General features: G+C 45.9%; 1 protein-coding gene across 3 annotated transcripts in view; it reads left to right on the top strand.

Annotated features, from left to right (window-relative positions):
* alpl (alkaline phosphatase, biomineralization associated) overlaps positions 1-21,536 on the top strand; it is a 65,094-nt gene extending 43,558 nt beyond the window's left edge. For all 3 annotated transcript variants that reach the window (XM_033048026.1, XM_033048024.1, XM_033048025.1), the window contains 7 exons: positions 1,031-1,206; positions 3,338-3,478; positions 6,981-7,050; positions 8,122-8,256; positions 11,647-11,838; positions 16,575-16,694; positions 18,950-21,536. In XM_033048026.1, the coding sequence (XP_032903917.1) occupies positions 1,031-1,206; positions 3,338-3,478; positions 6,981-7,050; positions 8,122-8,256; positions 11,647-11,838; positions 16,575-16,694; positions 18,950-19,230 (1,115 nt within the window). In that variant the 3' untranslated portion in view covers positions 19,231-21,536. The remainder of the gene's footprint in view (positions 1-1,030; positions 1,207-3,337; positions 3,479-6,980; positions 7,051-8,121; positions 8,257-11,646; positions 11,839-16,574; positions 16,695-18,949) is intronic.
* The last annotated feature ends 1,797 nt before the right edge of the window (positions 21,537-23,333 follow it).

Genomic DNA, 23,333 nt, shown 5'->3' with positions numbered 1-23,333 from the left:
ACAGCAGATGCTGGTTTAACCTGAAGGTAGATGTAGGAAGGAACATCAGATACAGGTTTAAACCAAAGATAGATGTGGGAAGAAGGGTCTGGACCCGAAACGCCACCCTTTCCTTCTCTCCAGAGATGTTGCCTGTCCCACTGAGTTACTCTAGCTTTTTGTGCATATCTCACTGCTAATTGTAGGAGTTGGCAATGCACAGATTGGCTTGGCGTACACCCCACCTTGCCACTTTGGCCACAGTTCATAAATATCATATTGGCCTTGCCATGACCTCAGACCATTATAGACAATGGGCTTGAATTTTTCTGTCATCTCAAATGTTTGTCATTGGGCCGGCCAGGACAGGGACAAAAAGCCTGTGCAGTTTTATAGGGAGAGAAAGGGGAAATAGAGGAGGAACAAACTCCAACGTTTATCCCTTGACAACGTGAGGTCAAGGTCAGTGATGGGAGAGCAATTGAAACTTCCAAGATGGCGCCCAACTAATTGCGTGTGAGCCACAGAAGCAGACCTGCACCCACCTATTACAATCGCTCCACATTCTTACATCTCTACTCCTACAGCAACATTTCAGGCAACTGAATCATCCTACCACAACCAGAGAGCAGTGCTGAACTACCACCTACCACATTGGGTGACCCTCGGACTATCCTTGATCAGATTTTGCTGGTTTTACCTTGCACTAAATGTTATTCCCTTATCACACTGTAAATAGATCAGTTGTAATCATGTATTGTCTTTCTGCTGGCTGGAATTGTCTTTCTGCTCGCTTTTCATTGTATCTCGGTACACGTGACAATAGACTAAACTGAAATCCTCCCTTAGTTAATCACGTATCTCCCTGTGTAAAACAGTTCATCCAAAACTCCACTCACGATTTCTACTGCTGCATCAAAACTTTTTCACCCACTGGGTTCATCGGTGAACTGTTCCTCGGTACATGTGGCAATAAACTAAACTGAACTGAACTGAACTGGTGATGGATAAGGGCTTAGATGTTGCCTCATTACTTAACCCTTCTTGCCAGGCAAATCAACGGGCATCGTCACGACTACACGGGTGCAGCATGCCACGCCCAGCGCTGCCTACGCACATTCCGTGAACCGGGACTGGTACTCAGACTACGAAATGCCATATGAGGCGCTGGAGCAAGGCTGCAAGGACATCGCGCAGCAGCTCATTTACAACATCCCTGACATCGAGGTAAGTGAGTGTCATTGAACAGGACTTGTAGGATGGGACCTCTGAATCAAGGGCCACCAAGTAATGAGGAGAAGTGTGCAAACTAGCTGCTTCTGCAACAGATGATAGAAATGTGGACAATGTAGACACATTGCAGCAGGGTGGCACTGCAGCAGAGTTGCTGCCTTACAGTGCCAGAGACCCGGCTTTGATCCTGGGTGTTGTCTGCACGGAGTTTGTATGTTCTCCCCGTGACCTGCGTGGGTTTTCTCTTGGGTCTCCAGTTTCCTCCCTCACTCCAAAGACATACAGCTTTTATAGGTCAATTGGCTTGGTAAAATTGTAAATTGTCCCTGATGTGTGTAGGTTAGTGGTGATCTTGGCTGTGTAACTGGTGTATCTTCCTCCAGTTGAACAGAGAAGGATAAATATTCATGTGAACCACCCGTAATGTTGTCTCAAAGGCAAAGCAAAAATGTTGTTTCAATTGAATTAATCTGTTACGTAGGAACAATCTTGCGATTCATTTGCAGAATTGAAAATGTGCAGAGATCAAGAAACCTGTTGTTTTTGTAAACGACATCTGCAAGGGGATGTCTGCCAAGTATATTTGCTGCTCATGGCCATGAAAGTGTTTGTTACCATCTTAATGGCAATCAATCTACTTGGCATTCGCTTCCCATTGGGATCCTCTGAAAGTGGTGTTTCATTCAATGCCAAGTCAGCGATGAGATAGGGAGGGTTTTTAACCCCTGTGTATCAGTACAGTTGTGCTGGGAATTGGGTCAGTGGTAGATGACGAGTAAAACAAGTGTCACCCTCCCATGGGCTGCCCAGTTTGGTCCTTCAGCAAGCCTGGAATTGGCCAAAGCAGGCAGGTGTCTATTCTTAATACTTAATCCATGGTCCAATGTTCTGATCCTATGGTAACTTACAGTTCCATCTCACTGTGGTGTCCATCTCTCCCACACTGCCACTCAGCCCTGTCCATGCACCGTGTACCTGCATTATGATACCCCATGTTGTACTCTTGCCTTTGAGCCATGTATTTTCACTGTGTGCCCCTGCCTCTGTATTGTTCACTCCTGCACCGTGTACCCCTGCCTCATTGCTCATCCTTGAACGTATACCCCTGCCTCTGCATTGTTCACCCTGCACCATATATTCCTATCTGTGCATTGTTCACCCCTGCACCGTGTACCCCTGCCTCTGTATTATTCACCCCTGCACCATGTACCCCTGCCTCTGTATTGTTCACCCCTGCACCGTGTACCCCATGCCTCTGTATTGTTCACCCCTGCACCGTGTACCCCTGCCTCTGTATTGTTCACCCCTGCACCATGTACCCCTGCACCGTGTACCCCTGCCTCTGTATTGTTCACCCCTGCACCATGTACCCCTGCACCGTGTACCCCTGCCTCTGCATTGTTCACCCTGCACCATATATTCCTATCTGCATTGTTCACCCCTGCACCGTGTACCCCTGCCTCTGTATTATTCACCCCTGCACCATGTACCCCTGCCTCTGTATTGTTCACCCCTGCACCGTGTACCCCTGCCTCTGTATTGTTCACCCCTGCACCACGTACCCCTGCCTCTGTATTGTTCACCCATGCACCATGTACCCTTATCCCCCTATTATTCATCCCTACACCTAAATCCCGATCTGTGTCTTGTTCATGCTGCAAAAATCCCTAAAGCAAGGATCGCAGCAATGCCAGTCCTTGACATTTTTAAGATACTCCTTGCTCCTATTCTCCATTGTTTTGATGAATTTTTGTTTTATATTGTGGACAATCTTCAGCATTATTTCTAACGAGACTCACTTTCCATGCAACTTTCTGGTGGCAAAATGCACGCAGGGTTTCTGAGAAAGATTGGCTTTGTTCATGCTCGAAGGAGATATTTGGATGATTTAGTGGTGGAGAGTTCCTTCAGACGTCCCGTCCTAGATGTTATCCATCAAGAGCCTCATTCTCTCAGGCTATAATTAACTGGAGAATTAGAGCTTTTGCAAATAGATTGCTTTTATCTGATCCATGCTTGTCATGTTCTCTGAAATATGCACTCTTGGCTCGAAACTTAAAAGCATTCGCTCATGTCGTAACCAATTATGTGACGTGTTTCCATTGATTCCTTCTTCCTGAACCAGGTGATAATGGGTGGCGGCAGGAAGTACATGTTCCCAAGGGACACTCCTGATGTTGAATATCCCAATGAGTGGAAAGCTAACGGCTCCCGGCTCGATGGAAAGAACCTGGTGGAGGAATGGAAACACTCGAAAAAGGACAAGGTCGGCTGTCAATTTAGTCCAACAAACAGCTGCGTAAACGGTTTCATTGAATCATTGAGATATCTACCTTCTTGACTATTGCTCTCTGGTGGTTAAAGTTGGATGTGTTGAGGTGGACCCACCTTGGATCACATATATACTGTTATTATTTCCTTTGCTCTTCTGCCTGCACATCATTTCTCCATCAGTTTTTATTGCATCTCTTTCTCCCTTCAAATTGTTGTCAAATCTGTTTTTCCTATATATCTTTACCTCCTTTTGGAATTTTGCTACTGACCTACAGTTTTGAACCCACAAATTACTTGCAATTCGTTAATAGACACAAAACGCTGGAGTAACTCAGCGGGCCGGGCAGCATCTCTGGAGAGAAGGAATGGGTGACGTTTCAGGACGAGACCCTTCTTCAGACCCTTCTTCAGAAACGTCACCCATTCCTTCTCTCTAGAGATGCTGCCTGGCGTGCTGAGTTACTCCAGTATTTTGTGTCTATCTTCGAATAAACCAGCATCTGCAGTTCTTTGCTACACACTTGCAATTTGTTTTTGCAAATTGTTGTCCAACTCACATGATCTTTAAGGTAAACAACACTGAATGCAGTAGACTTAATCTTCAATCCTAAAACTCAGTCTCAACCTCAACGCTGTGTTTCTCCAGGTCTGTTGTCCGTCTTCAGCTTCCTTTGTTGCATTCCTAGTTGCTGTACCATTATCCGCCCACATTATTATTTAAAAAACTGTTTAACACTGGAGCCCAATTTAAGGCAAGTCCTTCTGTGGCTCGGTACCAGGTGCTGTTTGATTAAAAGGTCATAAGTGATAGGAGCAGAATTAGGCCATTCGGCCCATCAAGTCTACTCCGCCATTCCATCATGGGTGATCTATCACCCTCGTCCTAACCCTATTCTCCTGCCCTCTCCCCATAACCCTGACACCTGTACTAATCAAGAATCTATCTATCTCTGCCGTAAAAATATCCATTGACTTGGCCTCCACAGTCTCCTGTGCAAAAGAATTCCACAGATTCACCACCCTCCAACTAAAGAAATTCCTCCTCATCTCCTTTCTAAAGGAACGTCCTTTAATTAGAAACATAGAAACATAGAAAATAGGTGCAGGAGTAGGCCATTCGGCCTTTCGAGCCTGCACAGCCACTCAATATGATCATGGCTGATCATCCAACTCAGTATCCCGTACCTGCCTTCTCTCCATACCCTCTGATCCCCTTAGCCACAAGGGCCACATCTAACTCCCTCTTAAATATAGCCAATGAACTGGCCTCGACTACCCTCTGTGGCAGGGAGTTCCAGAGATTCACCACTCTCTGTGTGAAAAAAGTACTTCTCATCTCGGTTTTAAAGGATTTCCCCCTTATCCTTAAGCTGTGACCCCTTGTCCTGGACTTCCCCAACATCGGGAGCAATCTTCCTGCATCTAGCCTGTCCAACCCCTTAAGAATTTTGTAAGTTTCTATAAGATCCCCTCTCAATCTCCTAAATTCTAGAGAGTATAAACCAAGTCTATCCAGTCTTTCTTCATAAGACAGTCCTGACATCCCAGGAATCAGTCTGGTGAACCTTCTCTGCACTCCCTCTATGGCAATAATGTCCTTCCTCAGATTTGGAGACCAAAACTGTACACAATACTCCAGGTGTGGTCTCACCAAGACCCTGTACAACTGCAGTAGAACCTCCCTGCTCCTATACTCAAATCCTTTTGCTATGAAAGCTAACATACCATTCGCTTTCTTCACTGCCTGCTGCACCTGCATGCCCACTTTCAATGACTGGTGTACCATGACACCCAGGTCTCGCTGCATCTCCCCTTTTCCTAGTCGGCCACCATTTAGATAATAGTCTGCTTTCCTGTTTTTGCCACCAAAATGGATAACCTCACATTTATCCACATTATACTGCATCTGCCAAACATTTGCCCACTCACCCAGCCTATCCAAGTCACCTTGCAGTCTCCTAGCATCCTCCTCACAGCTAACACTGCCCCCCAGCTTAGTGTCATCCGCAAACTTGGAGATATTGCCTTCAATTCCCTCATCCAGATCATTAATATATATTGTAAATAGCTGGGGTCCCAGCACTGAGCCTTGCGGTACCCCACTAGTCACTGCCTGCCATTGTGAAAAGGACCCGTTTACTCCTACTCTTTGCTTCCTGTTTGCCAGCCAGTTCTCTATCCACATCAATACTGAACCCCCAATGCCGTGTGCTTTAAGTTTGTAAACTAATCTCTTATGTGGGACCTTGTCGAAAGCCTTCTGGAAGTCCAGATACACCACATCCATTGGTTCTCCCCTATCCACGCTACTAGTTACATCCTCGAAGAATTCTATAAGATTCGTCAGACATGATTTACCTTTTGTAAATCCATGCTGACTTTGTCCAATGATTTCATCACTTTCCAAATGTGCTGCTATCCCATCTTTAATAACTGACTCTAGCAGTTTCCCCACTACCGATGTTAGACTAACTGGTCTGTAATTCCCCATTTTCTCTCTCCCTCCCTTCTTAAAAAGTGGGGTTACGTTTGCTACCCGCCAATCCTCAGGAACTACTCCAGAATCTAAAGAGTTTTGAAAGATTATTACTAATGCATCCACTATTTCTGGAGCTACTTTCTGAGGCTATGACCTCTAGCCCTAGACTTTCGCTATTCGGCACGTTTCAATGAGGTCCCCCCTCATTAAATCTACTTTGTTCTTGCCGATGTAAAGGGGCTCACATTGTAAGCATCAAATCTAGTAGATGTAGGTTGGAAGAAGTGCACATAAGCCCCTGTCTCACCTGCCAGGGCTGCTGGGGTCCCAGGATGGAACTGATTGTATTAGTAAAGAGAGAAACTGCCATAGATGGATAAATTACAGTGGAAATGTTGGCTTGGACAGAGATAGTAAGTCACCAAATTTGGAGAATTTGAGATTGCATCTCACCCAGATGCTGCCTGTTCCACTGTGTTCTGCAACCAGATCAAAGAAGAGATATCGCCTCCCAAGCTTATAAAGGGCCTCATTCTAAGAGCGCAAGAGAGAGGTCAGAGTGAGAATGGAATGGAGAATTAACGTGACACGTGCTCCAAATGAAAGGTCTCAACCCGAAACGTCCACTGTCCATTTCCCTCCACCAGATGTGTAGGAAAGAACTGCAGATGCTGGTTTAAATCACAGATAGACACAAAATGCTGGAGCAACTCCACGGGACAGGCAGCATCTCTGGAGAGAAGTAATGGGTGACATTTCGGGTAGAGACCCTTCTTCAGACTGATGTTCTGAAGAAGTGTCTTGACCCGAATCTTCACCCGTTCCTTCTCTCTGGAAATGCTACCTGTCCCGCTGAGTTACTCTAGCATTTTGTCTCTCCCTCCACCAGATGCTGCCTGACCTGCTGAGTTCCTCCAGCAGTTTGACCTGCTGAGAGTTTGCAGTGTTTGCCGCTGATAAGTTTCTTCGTGGTTTTCTGTGGATAACCCAATATCGCATCCTCTCATTTCTTTAGAAAGCTCATTATATCTGGAACCGAGAGCAGCTGAAGAAACTTGACCTGAATGAAGTGGACCATTTAATGGGTAAGTATAACTGAGTTTTATCTGGTGAAGTCCAGCTTTCTTTTCTTTGTTTCGAAGGGATTAATTGGCTTGAAAGGTGGCTTCTAATATAATATTGGTTCTCAAATTATTTTGCTGACTATATCCTTTTTTTGCCAAGACGACAGAAATATTTAGTTGGGGAAGGCTCGGGGAAAAATGATTCAATGGTTCATTCAATGCTTTATTCATCACATATCCAACTGCACAGTGAAATTCTTTTATCATAAACTACATATGTTGGCACCCCCTTATTCAAAATCCGACGTCCGGTCGGACGTCCCTCTCCTCTGGCCTGGCCATCCTCAGCCGTGTACCGGGGCGCCTCCAGCAGCTGACCTTGAAGGCGCTGGTGTCTTAACCCCGGTTCAACCCTCTCCTTGCACCGGACCGCTCCAGCCTCTTCGGAATTACGCCACCCAACGAGTCTTCTTGCGGGTTCCCCGTCCCGCCGACCAACAATAATGGGGAAGAGTTTACATTTCAGCATCTCTAATGTTGAGTTCCTGGGCTGGGTCTTATTCCCCTTTCCCGTGCCAAATCCTAGCCTCCATCCCAGGAGTTCCCAACCTTTTTTCGCCCCGTTTACCCCTGGCAACTTTAATAGCACCATAACAATGTTATTTCACTTATTTATGAACAACTAATGATGAACAGATACCGGTATACCAGAACCAAACACAGTCAGTCAATGAGAAAAAATGTGTACAAATCCAGAATCAACAAATTTACCCCCTGGGCAAAATTTACCCCCTAGGTAGGTGAAATTTACCCCCTGTGGTAAATTTACCCCAGGTTGGGAACCCTTGCCCTATCCCCTCGCCAGCTCCATGGACAGTAAGGCCTCAATTATGGTCAGTGGTCTCAGCACAAATATTGCCCAGTATACCTGGGACAACCCACCCATTGTACTTTGAAATAGTTTGCTTCAGATTATTATTGCCTTGTTTCCAATGTGTGTTGATCTTGATTTTGTCTCTTGGTAAACCCATAACCAATAGTGTTTCTGACGACTGGGAATTCAGCCCTTCAGCTCTTCCTTCTATTTCCCAGGTCTTTTTGAACATGGTGACCTGCAGTACGAGTTGGAGAGAAATAAAACTTCTGACCCTTCACTCGAAGAGATGGTAACAGCAGCTATCAGGATTTTGAGCAAGAATCCAAAAGGCTTCTTCTTACTTGTGGAAGGTCAGTGTGTGGCTGCTTTACAAACGGGGGAATATCTTTGCTAGGATTGAACTAGACTCCTGGCGAGTTATAGGTGAATACGGATAAGTGGGGCTTTTGTTAGGCAGATGGTCGGACGAAGGCCAGAGATGAAAAGACAAAAGGTGTGAGATAAAGAGAGAGGCATGGACTGTGAAGCCTGAGGAAGGAATATGGGTGGAAAGGGAGAGGAGGTTCAAGGGTTCAACAGTTCAATGTTGCATTAGGGTTAGGAGAAGGTGGAGGGGAGATTGAGGACAAGGAATATTACAGGTCAGCATATTACAGAATAATATTACACACACACAGAATATTAAAGTTCAGAATTATTAGCGTCAGAATTAGAACTTGAAATCTATCACGCAATGGTTAAGAACATTACAAGTCAGGTCTTGCAGTTAGGGCTGGATTCAGAAATACCACAGGTTATGATGTGATTTAGGAAAACACATTACAGTTAGAGTCGGAACTATTGTTGGCACCGCCATCTATTTATTCTGATGCACCATCCCGACGGCAGCAGCTCGACTTTGGGAACAGAAAAGCAAGAACATTCCCTTTAATATTTTAGTCAGATGGCAAGAAGTTTCAAATGGGTGGGAGAGATTGCCAGCAGCCTGAGTGTTCTGGTGTGTGAGGAGACCTGTGGCTCAGTCACCACCAACCTCACCCTTATTTCAGAAGGGAAAGTCAGAAGCGGGGAAGTCCATTAAAACGGCATGGGAGCGGCAGCCACCTTTAGATTACACTCAAAGCCACATGTTCCTGGCTCTGTGCACAAGGCCGACCTCAAGTCACAGTCCTCCAGCACCTCAGTGCTGCTTTTGCCGCATTCCATCCTTGAAATTTGGCTCTACCTGGTGAACATTGGCTGCACTTGGAGCAGAGCTTGGCTGCCGGTGGTTTACCGAGACTCTGGAAACTTGTCCGGGCATTTCCTGCAGTAATTCACCAGTGAAGCAGTTTCCACATTAGCAGTGCATGGGGTCACATCAATCCCTCCAGTCCAGCAACTGTCCTCCCCTGACACCAGAGGTAGCTGGTGGTGTGTGGTTCCCCCGCCCCACCCCCACATCCCCTTCCTCCCCTCTCCTTCAACTTATTAAAGGGAATTGTTTTAATTTTGCGTTCGCAATGCAGATGGAAATGGATATCAGAAAAATAGTGAACTGTTTCATCCCTGTTAGAAAAGTCAAACCAAATTGTCTCAGGTGTGACTATTGTTGGCCAACATTTAGGCCAACCAGGTTTCATGAATGGAGTGCTAATGGTGGTCCCTGCATGGGAATTTTGGTTATGTGGTTATGTGCGATCATTTGTTTTGCCCACATCGCGTAATAGTGAGCCTATCCCTCCCCTCTACCCACCCACCCACTTCTACACCAATTGATTCACTGAAGGTTTAGAAGCCAGAAAACACCTCCCCCCAAACGTCCACACTCTCTGCCCACTCCCCTCACTGCTGGCTTTGACACCGCCCCTCTCTGTACCCCAGCCCTGATCTTCCCAGAAGTTATCACTACCTCTTGCCCCGGATCTTTCTTGCAGATATCTCAGCCCCAGCTCAGACCCATTTCCAATCTCGCTTGCAGGTGCCCCTACCACTGGCTGTAGCAAGGCCATGATCTATAGTGACCAGTCACTGTAGTGTGACTGATCCACATCCCAACACCATTCGCTAGACTTTGCAACACATCCCTTCATTACGGAATCCCTCAGTGTTCGGATGGGCATCTTGCTTTTGTTGTTGATCTTTCAGACTTTTAGTTGCTTTTTGTACAATATTGCAGAGAGTGATCATTCATAGAAACATAGAAACATAGAAATTAGGTGCAGGAGTAGGCCATTCGGCCCTTCGAGCTTGCACCGCCATTCAAAATGATCATGGCTGATCATCCAACTCAGTATCCCGTACCTGCCTTCTCTCCATACCCTCTGATCCCCTTAGCCACAAGGGCCACATCTAACTCCCTCTTAAATATAGCCAATGAACTGGCCTCGACTACCCTCTGTGGCAGGGAGTTCCAGAGATTCACCACTCTCTGTGTGAAAAAAGTTCTTCTCATCTCGGTTTTAAAGGATTTCCCCCTTATCCTTAAGCTGTGACCCCTTGTCCTGGACTTCCCCAACATCGGGAGCAATCTTCCTGCATCTAGCCTGTCCAACCCCTTAAGAATTTTGTAAGTTTCTATAAGATCCCCTCTCAATCTCCTAAATTCTAGAGAGTATAAACCAAGTCTATCCAGTCTTTCTTCATAAGACAGTCCTGACAGCCCAGGAATCAGTCTGGTGAACCTTCTCTGCACTCCCTCTATGGCAATAATGTCCTTCCTCAGATTTGGAGACCAAAACTGTACGCAATACTCCAGGTGTGGTCTCACCAAGACCCTGTACAACTGCAGTAGAACCTCCCTCCTCCTATACTCAAATCCTTTTGCTATGAAAGCTAACATACCATTCGCTTTCTTCACTGCCTGCTGCACCTGCATGCCCACTTTCAATGACTGGTGTACCATGACACCCAGGTCTCGCTGCATCTCCCCTTTTCCTAGTCGGCCACCATTTAGATAATAGTCTGCTTTCCTGTTTTTGCCTCCAAAATGGATAACCTCACATTTATCCACATTATACTGCATCTGCCAAACATTTGCCCACTCACCCAGCCTATCCAAGTCACCTTGCAGTCTCCTAGCATCCTCCTCACAGCTAACACTGCCCCCCAGCTTAGTGTCATCCGCAAACTTGGAGATATTGCCTTCAATTCCCTCATCCAGATCATTAATATATATTGTAAATAGCTGGGGTCCCAGCACTGAGCCTTGCGGTACCCCACTAGTCACTGCCTGCCATTGTGAAAAGGACCCGTTTACTCCTACTCTTTGCTTCCTGTTTGCCAGCCAGTTCTCTATCCACATCAATACTGAACCCCCAATGCCGTGTGCTTTAAGTTTGTAAACTAATCTCTTATGTGGGACCTTGTCGAAAGCCTTCTGGAAGTCCAGATACACCACATCCACTGGTTCTCCCCTATCCACGCTACTAGTTACATCCTCGAAAAATTCTATAAGATTCGTCAGACATGATTTACCTTTTGTAAATCCATGCTGACTTTGTCCAATGATTTCACCACTTTCCAAATGTGCTGCTATCCCATCTTTAATAACTGACTCTAGCAGTTTCCCCACTACCGATGTTAGACTAACTGGTCTGTAATTCCCCGTTTTCTCTCTCCCTCCCTTCTTAAAAAGTGGGGTTACGTTTGCTACCCTCCAATCCTCAGGAACTACTCCAGAATTCCCCTCTTTAACACTGAAGCATTACAGGGCACTGTCGCTGCGTCCCACACTAATGAATGAATGCTTCCGTCTGCAGGTGGCAGGATAGACCATGGGCATCACGAAGGCAAAGCTAAGATGGCCCTATTTGAAGCAGTGGAGATGGACAAAGCCATCGGAAGGGCTGGCACATTGACGAGAGACACTGATACATTAACAGTTGTCACCGCTGATCATTCTCACGTCTTTACCTTTGGCGGCTACACGTTTCGAGGAAACAATATATTTGGTGAGTTCAGGAGCTAACTTGATAATTTGTTGTCATTCAGCCAATTATATGTTTATAAGTTCATAAGCGATAGGAGAAGAATTTGGCCATTCGGCCCATCAGGTCTACTCTGCCATTGAATCACGCCTGATCTATCTCTCCCTCCCAATCCCATTCTCCTGCCTTCTCCCCATAACCCGGAGTCAAGAATCTATCTATCTCTGCTTTAAAAATATCCATTGACTTGCCCTCCACAGCCTTCTGTGGCAATGAATTCCACCGATTCACCAATTATTGAGCATAAAGAGTCTTTTATGTAACCAAATTGCTGCTGCGGATTTGGGAATAGATTTACCAGCGCATTAATCCAGACTGAAAAACCAATGCATCTTTACATGCCATCCTAAACGTCAACTTAAAGCCACGCTGTTTGTCTGCTCAGCATGTTGACACAGTCATTTGAAGTAAGTCATTCAAGCTCCAACCCACAGATCTCGGCGAGTCTCAGGATAAATGTATCACAGGGAAGCTGCAGTCAATGGGAATGCTCCCAGTGCCACTGGGAATTTTGTCAAAGAGCTTGTGGTTTTGAAATCCACTAATTAACTGGGTGAATTGAAGGAGGGAATGCAGTATCAAACTGCTCTCCTTCAGTGAAGGAACCTGACACTTCAATTGCTGCTGAGGCCAAATGTGTTGGTGCCCAGTTTCCAACTGAAAGGGACTGATCAATCTGCTACATGTCCTCATGCTTATCTGAGCTGTGAGTTGCCTTGACGTTGGGAAACTTAGCGGCACAGCCATTGTAACTGCTGCGTCACAGCTACAAGGACGGTTAGTTCAGAGCACAAATATGGGCTCAAATTAGTCATAGGGTCATACAGCACGGAAACGGGTCTTTGCAACAGAGAACCTTTGTTAGCCTCTCTTCACCCAGCACAAAGGATGTTCACTCTTGGGACATTTCGCAGTTTCCATCTTCTCTGGACATTACTGAGCAGGAACTCTGTCTTTGAGCAGCAGGGTTGTCCTTCATTCAGCCTCTCATTTGGATCTCACTCATTCTACCAAAACCGGCATCCCTCCTCAGCAATATTTAACAAGCATAGCACAGAAACATAGTATCACTCGTATACAGAATAGTGAAAGGCTTGGGTGTGGAGAGGATGTTTCCACTAGTGGGAGTCTAGGACTAGAGATCATAGCCTCAGAATCAAAGGACGTTCTTTTAGGAAGGAGGTGACTCAGATGGGGATAAATGTCTTTAGTCAGAGGGTGGTGAATCTGTGGAACTCTTTGCCACAGAAGGCTGTGGAGCCCGTCAGTGGGTATTTTTAAGGCATAGATAGATAGATTCTTGATTAGTACAGGTGTCAAAGGTTATGGGGAGAAGGCAGGAGAATGGGGATAGGAGGGAGAGATAGATCCGCCATGATTGAATGGCGTAGACTTGATGGGCCGAATGGCCTAATCCTACTATTCCTTATGACATTATGATGGCAGCAAGGCTTGGTTATCCATTGGACATGTAGGGCAGTAAAGGCCTAGTGGAACAGCTGAGAATGTATATGGAGTGAATACAAGTCCAGGACTAGGCTACTTGTGGTCCATCACAGTGACTTTGGCAATTAATCTGGTGCCCCAGGCAATTTAGCTCCATTACTTTAACTTTTTCAAAAGGTGGTGGACATTCATACCCCAGCGGTATGAACATTGACTTCTCTAATTTCTGGTAGTCCTTGCTTTCTCCCTCCTTCCCCTCCCCCTTCCCAGCTCTCCCACATAGCCTACTGTCTCCGCCTCTTCCTTTCTTTTTCCCGCCTCCACCCGACATCAGTCTGAAGAAGGGTCTCGACCTGAAACGTCGCCTACTCCTTTTCTCCATAGATGCTGCCTCACCCGCTGAGTTTCTCCAGCAATTTTTGTCTGCTTTCGATTTTTCCAGCATCTGCGGTTCCTTCTTAAACAGGTGGTGGAACAGATCATTTGCATTGGATTGGGGAGCTTTCAGGGTTAAAACTCAAATCAAAGTAAAATATTGCATGTTTTTATGATGGTGCTCTGTGGGCCCGGAGCCAGAGATTGAAACCCTTGGAAGAGAGCAGTCTCAGATGTCTGGTCCTGGTAACACTCAAAATATTCCTGCTACAACCAGTGCCAAAAAACAACGGGAAGGAGGCCAAAAGCGCATTCGCAGTGTACACAAGGATAGATGTGAAGAGTCTTAGCGGGAAATATAATCGCAGAATGCCAATTATATCATAGCCATGGTATTCGATATGCATTTTTCCAGGAGAAGAAACATGATAACAATCAATTGTTTAAGAAGGAATTGCAGATGCTGGAAAATCGAAGGTACACAAACATGCTGGAGAAACTCAGCGGGTGCAGCAGCATCTATGGAGCGAAGGAAAAAGGCAACGTTTCAGGCCGAAACCCTTCTTCAGACATGCGGAGTCACTTTGCATCATTGGAGAAATTCCACGATGTGCTCGCCAGCATGAGTGTTGTTAGTGCATTGCCCAGGGACGTAGCCCATCGTTGGCGACTTTGCCTTTGTTGGGAAACTCTGCGCAAGAATCTCACTAAGCTCCATCACTTGCCTCTTGTTCTAGTCCCTCTCACCCAATGATCTTGCCCTCGGACCCTTGAGTCACCACTGGCCCCACTCCACAGCCTTCAAACTACCTGCATCCCAGCTGCCAGGCCAATGGTCTGAACTCAACCCATTCTGTCTCCTCATGCTCTGTTGTTTTGAAGGCATCCTATTTAACATTTATTCCACTGTTTTGTAGTTTTGAAAAAGATGCTGGCAGTGGAAAGGGTAAAATGGAGAACAGTAAGACGGAGCCCAATGTTTAGTGATGCTAAATATTGGAGCGTTATTCAGGATTGATTAAGCATTTTAAATGCGACCACTTTTGGATGGATACTTTGAACAGGGCTCCGTGGCACAGCGGTAGAGTTGCTGCCTAATAGCGCCAGAGACCCGGGTTCAATCCTGACTATGGATGCTGTCTGTACGGAGTTTGTCAGTCAACGCCATGACCACGTGGGTTTTCTGGTCCCCTGCTGGTCATAATGCATTTATATTTGTAAGAAATCAACAAGACACAACAGAAGGTCTTGAATTCAAGTCCCATAACAACAAGTCCCATAAAACCATTTGACCTTTAACTATAGAAGCAAAGAGATAACACCATGATGACATTGACTCTCAGACAATGGATTAAAGTGAGACTATTTAAATCCTTAGGTAGATATACTATAGATGTTGCTAGGGGAACAACTCAAATAAGTGTATAGGAAGGAAAGGCAGATGCTGGTTTAAACCTAAGATAGACACAAAAAGCTGGAGTAACTCAGCGGGACAGGCAGCGTCTCTGAAGAGAAGGATTGGGTGACGTTTCGGGTCGAGACCCTTCTTCAGACTAGTTAGGAATAAGGGAAACGAGAGATATAGACGATGATGGAGAGAGATAAAGAACAATGAGTGAAAGATATGCAAAAAGGTAATGATGATAAAGGAAACAGGCCATTGTTAGCTGTTTGTTGGGTGAAAACGGGAAGCTGGTGTAACTTGGGTGGGGGAGGGATAGAGAGAGAGAGGGAATGCCGGGGTTACTTGAAGTTAGTGAAATCAATATTCATACCACTGGTCTGGAAGCTGCCCAAGCGAAATATGAGATGCTGTTCCTCCAATTTACGTTTAGCCTCACTCTGACAATGGAGGAGACCTAGGACAGAAAGGTCTGTGTGGGAATGGGAAGGAGAATTAAAGTGTTTAGCAACCGGGAGATCAAGTAGGTTCAGGCGGGCTGAGCGAAGGTGTTCAGCGAAACGATCGCCCAGTCTACGTTTGGCCTCGCCGATGTATGAGGTGCAAGGGTGATTTGCCAGAGCCCTGCTCAATGTACATTCTTCAACCCATCCTGGTGTTGTTTTTGGGATCCAATGTCTGCAAATTGGTCAGAGTTTTTGCCGTTAAAACCATGTTTACACTTCCAAGACTGAGTTTTTGCTTGGCCATGAAATGTTTTTAGATCTGAGGCTGTGCATTGAGCAAAGGCCATTTCCTTCTCTCAAGCAGACAAGGCTGTGGCGTAGTTTTAGTTTTAGTTTTAGTTTTGTTTTAGAGATACAGCATGGACAGGTCCACCGAGTCCACACTGACCAGCAATCCCCGCACATTAACACTATCTTACACACACTAGGGACAATTTACACATACACCAAGCCAATTAACCTACATACATGTATGTCTTTGAAGTGTGGGAGGAGTCTGAAGATCGTGGAGAAAACCCACGCAGGCTCGGGGAGAACATACAAACTCCGTACAGACAGCACCCATAGTCGAGATCGAACCCGGGTCCCCAGCGCTACAAGCGCTATAAAGGGCTTGTCCCATTTGGGCGTCGTTTGCACGTCATTTACGCGACATCATTTAAGCGTCACGATGCACGACGCACGTGTCGCGACGTGCACGTGATGCGCGAATGGCGTGCATTACGCTCGCATGGCGCGTGGTGAGGCGTGGTGGCGTAGGCAGTGATGCACGGTTGCGCGCGGTGCCCCAGGATTTTGGGATTCACAAAATCTTCGCTCGCCACCTTGGCACATATTAGTGCAACCCATGAGACCTGAATTATCGGTCAAACCACACGCATTAACATTATTGATCGTGAGTGCTGTGAGCTGAGGAAACATGATGTGTTGGTAGGTGTCACTTTGTCAGACTCTTTTATTTTATCTTCCAGGCCTTGCTCCGTATTTAAGTGATGTGGACAACAGGCCATTCACCTCGATACTCTACGGAAATGGACCTGGCTATGCCTTGGAAAATGGAGAGAGGGCAAATGTTTCAACGAGTGAAATCAGTAAGTTTTGGAATGGTCTTGTCTGGGCAATGAGATAAACTTCTTGTAATTGGGAGTTCTTTCATGTAGCATGTTTTTACCCGATATCCCTCTGTGAGATGTTAACTGGATGCACGGTGGCGCAGTGGTAGAGTTGCTACCCTACAGCGCCAGAGACCCAGGCTCGATCCTGACTACGGGTGCTTGTCTGCACGGAGTTTGTATGCTTTTCTCGTGACCTGTGTGGTTTTCTCCGGGTGCTCAGGTTTCCACCCACACTCCAAAGACGTGCAGGTTTGTAGGCTAATTGGCTTTGTATAATTGTAATATTGCCCCTAGTGTATGCAGGATAGTGTTAATGTGTGGGGATCGCTGGTCGGTGCAGACTCGGTGGGCCAAAGGGCCTGATTCCATGCTGTATCTCTAAACTAAACTAGACAAAACTAAAGTAAAAGATATATCAAATTCCTAGATCTGGAATTGCATTTGTCTTTGAGTTATTTACAATATTCAAATTAGATAGACTAGCATACTTTACAGTCAATTGCAGATAACTAACCCAATTATGCAATGAGATGCGGATAATTAATTATATTATAATTTTAGAGGCTACGGGAGAAGAGCAATCATAATATGATCTCATTTGTCAGAACAATAAAACAGCAGAACAGCACCTTAAAATTAAATGCAGCAAACTACGTTGGAAAATGGGGGCGAGTTGGTAAAGAGAGACTGGGAAAATCGTTTAAAAAGCATGAAATCGATAAACATTAACTGGGAAGCTGAGAAACATGAGACTTTGTGTGCAGTGACATGACAGATGACACCGTGGTGTGGTGGATGTTGAAGAGGTTGTCTAAGGTTAGGACAGGATCTAGATCAACTGGGAACATGGGCAAAGGAATGGCAGATAGAATTTACCTCAGGCAAGCATGAGGTGATACCTATAGGGAAGTAAAACCAGGCAGGATTAAGAGAGTAAATGACAGGGACCTGGGGCAAGTTGTATGACAGAGAGATTTAGGAGTACAACTGCATAGTTTCCTGAAAGGGGCAACATAGTTAGACAACCGCATGAAGAATACACATGGTAGACATGATTTATCAAACAGACCATTGAGTAATAGAAGATAGACATAAAATGCTGGAGTAACTCTGCGGGACAGGCAGCATCTCTGGAGAGAAGGAATGGGTGACATTTCGGGTCGAGACCCTTCTTCAGACTTCTCTCCATTCCTTCTCTCCAGAGATGCTGCCTGTCCTGCGGAGTTACTCCAACATTTTGCGTCTATTTTCGTTTTAAACCAGCATCTGCAGTTCTTTCCTACACATTGAGAACTAGAATTAGGATGGCACATCGCAGCTGTACAAAGCGCTGGTGCGACTGCACCTTGAATGTTGCGTGCAGTTCTGATCGCCATGTTAGAGGAAGCAAGGAAAGGATGTGATTAAGCTAGAGAGGTGCAGAGAAGCTTTAGAGGGATGTTGCTTGGACTAGAGAGCTTGAGTTATAGGCTGGGCCTGGGTTAGCTGGGACTGGTTTCTCTGGAGCAAAGAAGGTTGAAATCACTTTGTACACTAGCACTACCCTACACACGAGGGACGATTTACAATCTTTTCCGAAACCAATGAACCTACAAAACTGTACGTCTTTAAAGTGTGGGAGGAAATCGGAACAGTCGGGGAAAACTCATGCGGTTTACGGGCTGAACGTACAAACTCCAAACAGACAGCGCCCATAGTCAGGATCAACCCCGGGCCTCTGGCGCTGTAAAGTAGCAACTCTACTGCTGAGCCACCGTGCCACCCCTAATCTTGCCGTTGAAAGTGCAATAAATGAATCTGGTCCACAAGACTACACAGCTGCTACGTGACATCCAGCATGTTTACCAACCCAGGAGGAGGTTTATTCTAACAGTTTGTTTTGTTGTTTTTTTTATACCTCCTCTTCCCTCCCTCTGTCTCCCTACCACCCAAATCCTTCCCCTTTCCCCTCTCTGCCCTCTGCTCATTCTTACTCCTTGTTCCCCTTTCATTTACACCCTTGTTCCATCACCCTTTTTGTTGTCTGCTTCCCTTTCTCTCTCCTTCCCTGTTGTTCTCTTCTTCCTTTCGGCTTTCATCCCTTGCACTCCGTGCCTTCTCGTCTCCCTCTCTCCCCTCCCCCTCCCCCCGCTGCTTTCCTCATTCTTCCCCTTTGCACCCCCTCTGTTGCTCAACCCACCTTCTCCACCTTCCCTCCCTCCCTCCCTCCCTCCCTCGCTGCCACTTGACAGATGAGAACCATTACCAGGCGCAGTCGGCCGTCCCGCTGAGGCACGAAACACACGGAGGGGAAGACGTGGCCATATTTGCGAAGGGCCCGATGGCCCACCTCTTCCACAGCGTACACGAGCAGAACTACATCCCGCACGTGATGGCGTACGCGGCCTGCATTGGCCAGAACCGGGACCACTGCACTAACCTCAACACCTTGCCCTGCGACAATGGCGCCTGGGCTGCCCAGGGCACCAGTGCAATCTTGTTAGCCCTGCTGGCACTACTGGCCTGTGTCTAGCTCAACATCTACCTGGGACTTGCTCCAGGACGGACTGTCCTATTAGTCAGGAATCCACCACCCTCTTTTCAGTACATTGGCTATGGCCTGTGAAACATTGTGGTCAGAGGAAGGAGTCACGGGAAGGAGCTGAGTGTATCTAGATGAAGCTAGCCACAGTCTCTCTGATCACAGTGCACCATAAGCTCAAAATGGCCAATTCCCTCCCTGCCTTCCATCCTCACTTCCCTCGCCTACCTCCTAGATCCTCCCACAGAGCCTCAAATTGAGACCTGCAATTTAAAGGCATGAACCTTAAACAAAAACCACTAGCTAACTACGTAGCAAAATGAATTTTGATAGCTAAATTCCAAGTGCAGCCACTCTTGCAGTGACTGGCTCCCCCTGCTTCCTGGTCTGCCGGAGACCTAATTCCGAGTTCCTGGGTATCCCCAGTGGATGATATCCGTGCCTGGTGCAATGACCAACCAGACCCTACGCTCACACCCTCTGTCACAAAACAAGATTCTCCTCACGTTCACCCGCACCCCATTGGATTGGAACCATCGACTGAATGAGAGCCAAGCACCAGCTCACCCTGATGAGATTCTCACAGCGATGAAAACATCCCTGTCTCTTTGCACTGGTGCTGGACAATCTCTCCATCCCCCCTCCCTCTTGAAGATGCCATTGAGTCAATCACTGCGTCCCTCTCCAGCTTTCTATGAAGTGTTTCTTCATAGTTAGTAAAGCAGCAAATAAATGGGTGAATGAGGGGGAGAGTGCGTGGTGGGTGACCTGATATCTGGCATGGAAAAGCTATCCTCAGTGCAAGCCTGTTAATGGGGATACGCATGACTGGACTGTTGGTTAACCTCTCAGCATGGAGGAACCATCCCCAAAGGAAGCTGCCACATGAGATGTTGTCAGATTACAATGGCTCTACCAAATGGATAAGTGGCAACCCTGGCGGACTTGCTTCTCATGCACCCCTCCCCCCTAACCCCAAAGGCAATGGTATTTGCTAAATTTAATGCGATCCATAGATCTCGCCAGCTTCCGAGAACTCTTGAGGTAATAGTGTTTTGTCTCGCATTGGTTTCAGACAACCAGAACAATGCCAGCGTTTGGATCTTCCAGCATTAGACTGTGCAAAACCCCAGGAACATTGTCTTTTGCATCAAGACTTTGAGCATTACTCTTGCAGAAGACCCATTTTAATGTTTTTCTACCTTTTTAAATAGTCATATGAAGCATCTCTGCGCCAAAATAAAAGAAAATCTGCGAATATTGGAAGCCTGAAACCATAGCATAAACTGCTGGAAATTCTTAGTAGGTCGGGCAGCATTTATGGGTAGAGAAACAGAGTTAACATTTCAGGTCGAACATCCTTCATCAGAAAGTTCTTTTAACCAATCTTTGACCTGAAGCGTTAACTCTGTTTCTCTCTCTATAGATACTGCCTGACCTGCTGAGTGTTTCTTTGCACATTCTGCTTTTTAAATCTCTGTTCCAAAAGTTGGATTAATGTCAAAATAACAATTTACTACAGTCTGCGTGTGCTTTTATTCCTTTACTCCAATTTTCATTTGTAGAAATGTGATCAAAAGGAACTGCAGACGCAGGTTTATACAAAAGGTGGAGACAAAATGCTGGAGTAACTCTGCAGGTCAGGCAGCATCTCTGGGGAAAATGGATAAGTGACGTTTCAGGTCGGGTCTGAAGCCTGATGTCCTGAGTTACTGCAGCATTTTGTGTCTATCTTTTATTTGTAAAAAGTTCTGTGTTTCCCAGTGGGCGCCGACTCCAGATCTCTATGGGTGATCGGAGTTGTTGGATAATCTCATAAAAGGCTACTTTCGTATTGCAATTGCTCATATACCCTTCCCTTTTAGTCAGGAGGGTGTGGGGAGTTTAGTCACTGAGATTGTGTTCAACATGCTGCCACTGTGTTATCAATGCTCATGACTCCATGAAGAAACCTGAACACACCTTTGGAGCAGAGGTTTTTTGAAGTGTTTCCTGAATCTGACCGCTCGACTTTGGAATTCACTTCAAATTCTCTTTCAACTTATCCATCAGGGAATGAGTATTAGCAGAAATCGCAGATTTGAAACATATAGAGATGTGGATAAGCATAAAGTTATTTGTTATCTATTAAGACATCATTGAGGTATAACACCACAACATTTTAATGGTTGAATATAAAGCCTTCTGTAAATCGAACTCAAAACATATTTCAAACTGTGTTCCTTTGTGTTAACAATATTACCTTTGTAGTTACAGAAAGCTTTTATAAAATAAAATGTTTTCACTGTTTTATCAAATGCTCTACCGTGCTTCAATTTCTTCCTTTCATTTTGTTTAGTCATTGAATTCACAGCTTTCTTTCAGTCTTACGTAAAGCCAGATGTCATCCATGATGTTAAATGATCCAAGAGGCAATAGGTGCCTCAGTGTCATAAAGAGCTCATCATGATCTTTGAAACAACGTTTAGTTTAGTTTAGAGATATAGCATGAAATCAGGCCCTTTGGCCCACCGGGTCCACACCAACCAGCGATCCCCGCACACTAACACAATCCTACAAACACTATGGACAATTTACAATTTTACCAAACCAATTAAGCCAATTAACCTACAAACCTGGGCGCCTTTGGAGCGTGGGAGGAAACGGGAGCACCCGAAGAAATCCCACGCAGGTCATGGGGAGAACATATAAACTCTGTATAGATAGCATCTGTAGTCAGGATTGAACCCGGGTCTCTGGTGCTGTAAGGCAACAACTCTACCGCTGTGCCATCATGCCACCTATGTCTTGGAATGTGGCATTACCATTGAATTACGGTTGACCCGTGAACCATTTATCTGAGACCACTCGTTCAAAACCAATCCTATATCTGGGAATTGAAAGTTCAATCAATTAAGTAGTCCAGAAAAGCCAAGTGATGGTAGAACTGCAGTAACGTTGTACAAGAAAACATATGATTAGCTGAAATATCTCAGTAAATTGTGCCATCTTTTCCTGGTCTGGTCCATACTTAACTCCAGACACACGGAACATTGGTTGACTGAGGTGTCTTTATAAGCCAGTCAACTTGAAGGTAAATTAGGGGTAGGAATGACTGCCGGTCTTGTCAGTAGTGTATCCTGTGAATGGAATAAAAATCGGCAGCAGATAAAAGCCGAGGCCAGTGCGCTGGTGAGAGATAAGCTGTTTTTAATTAAAGGCGTTACACGAAGCAGCATTTCTTCTTTAAAATGCACCACAGGAGTTTGTTGCAGGCAGATGGGCCAAGGGTTCACGCTGTCTGTGGGTGAGAGGTCAGATTGCATGGTTACAAGCCTGGCTCAGAGAGCAGAGGGTCACCACTCCTTTTATGAACAGTTCTCAGGATAGGAGCACTGGTAACCCAGGGAGGATCTGTAGCAGTTTGGTGGCTGCGAGGGTCGGTGCAGAGGACCCTCAGGGGATATAGATAGAGTGTAGCTGCAGAGTGCCTGTTAGCTATTAACAGAGAAGGGTAGATAGACACAAAAAGCTGGAGTAATTCAGTGGGACAGGCTGCATCTCTGGAGAGAAGGAATGGGTGACGTTTTGGGTCGAGACCCTTCAGAGTAGGGTTTTGGACAGAGGATTGTTATTTTGCATGAATTCACAGCACTGGAAGATACTTCATGACCCACCAGGCCCACCTCCGCCACTGTGGCACTTCACCTACTACATCCACATGCCCAATACAATTCCCTCTTCTTCACATCATCCCCCCCAACCACTCTGCAAGCTGGCAAGCTTCACATTCCTGCTATTCTCAGGGTAAAGGCATTTCCTCTGCACTCGCGTTTGAACTTATTACTCATGGTCTTATTTTTTACATGCCTTGACTTAGGGGGGTCCCACAGGCTGCTGCTTGTACTTAGGTTTTCTCAACGTTAACCCACAGCCCACACTGCAGCAAAAAACTTTCCAATGGATTGTGGAGTGAAGTAATGACCTTGGCCCAGCATCAGGCTCAATGGGAGTTCTCAGGGGCATCTCAATTAAAGCAGTGACATTGTACCTATTTAAGAAGCTTTGAGAACACCTTATTGTAACTAACTAGAAGTGCCACACAATTTGGTCAC

The sequence above is a fragment of the Amblyraja radiata genome, chromosome 31 (genome assembly GCF_010909765.2).
Source record: "Amblyraja radiata isolate CabotCenter1 chromosome 31, sAmbRad1.1.pri, whole genome shotgun sequence".
NCBI classification, from domain to species: domain Eukaryota; kingdom Metazoa; phylum Chordata; class Chondrichthyes; order Rajiformes; family Rajidae; genus Amblyraja; species Amblyraja radiata.
Note: the sequence above shows the minus strand (reverse complement) of the source record. Positions and strands in the feature narration are given on the sequence as shown.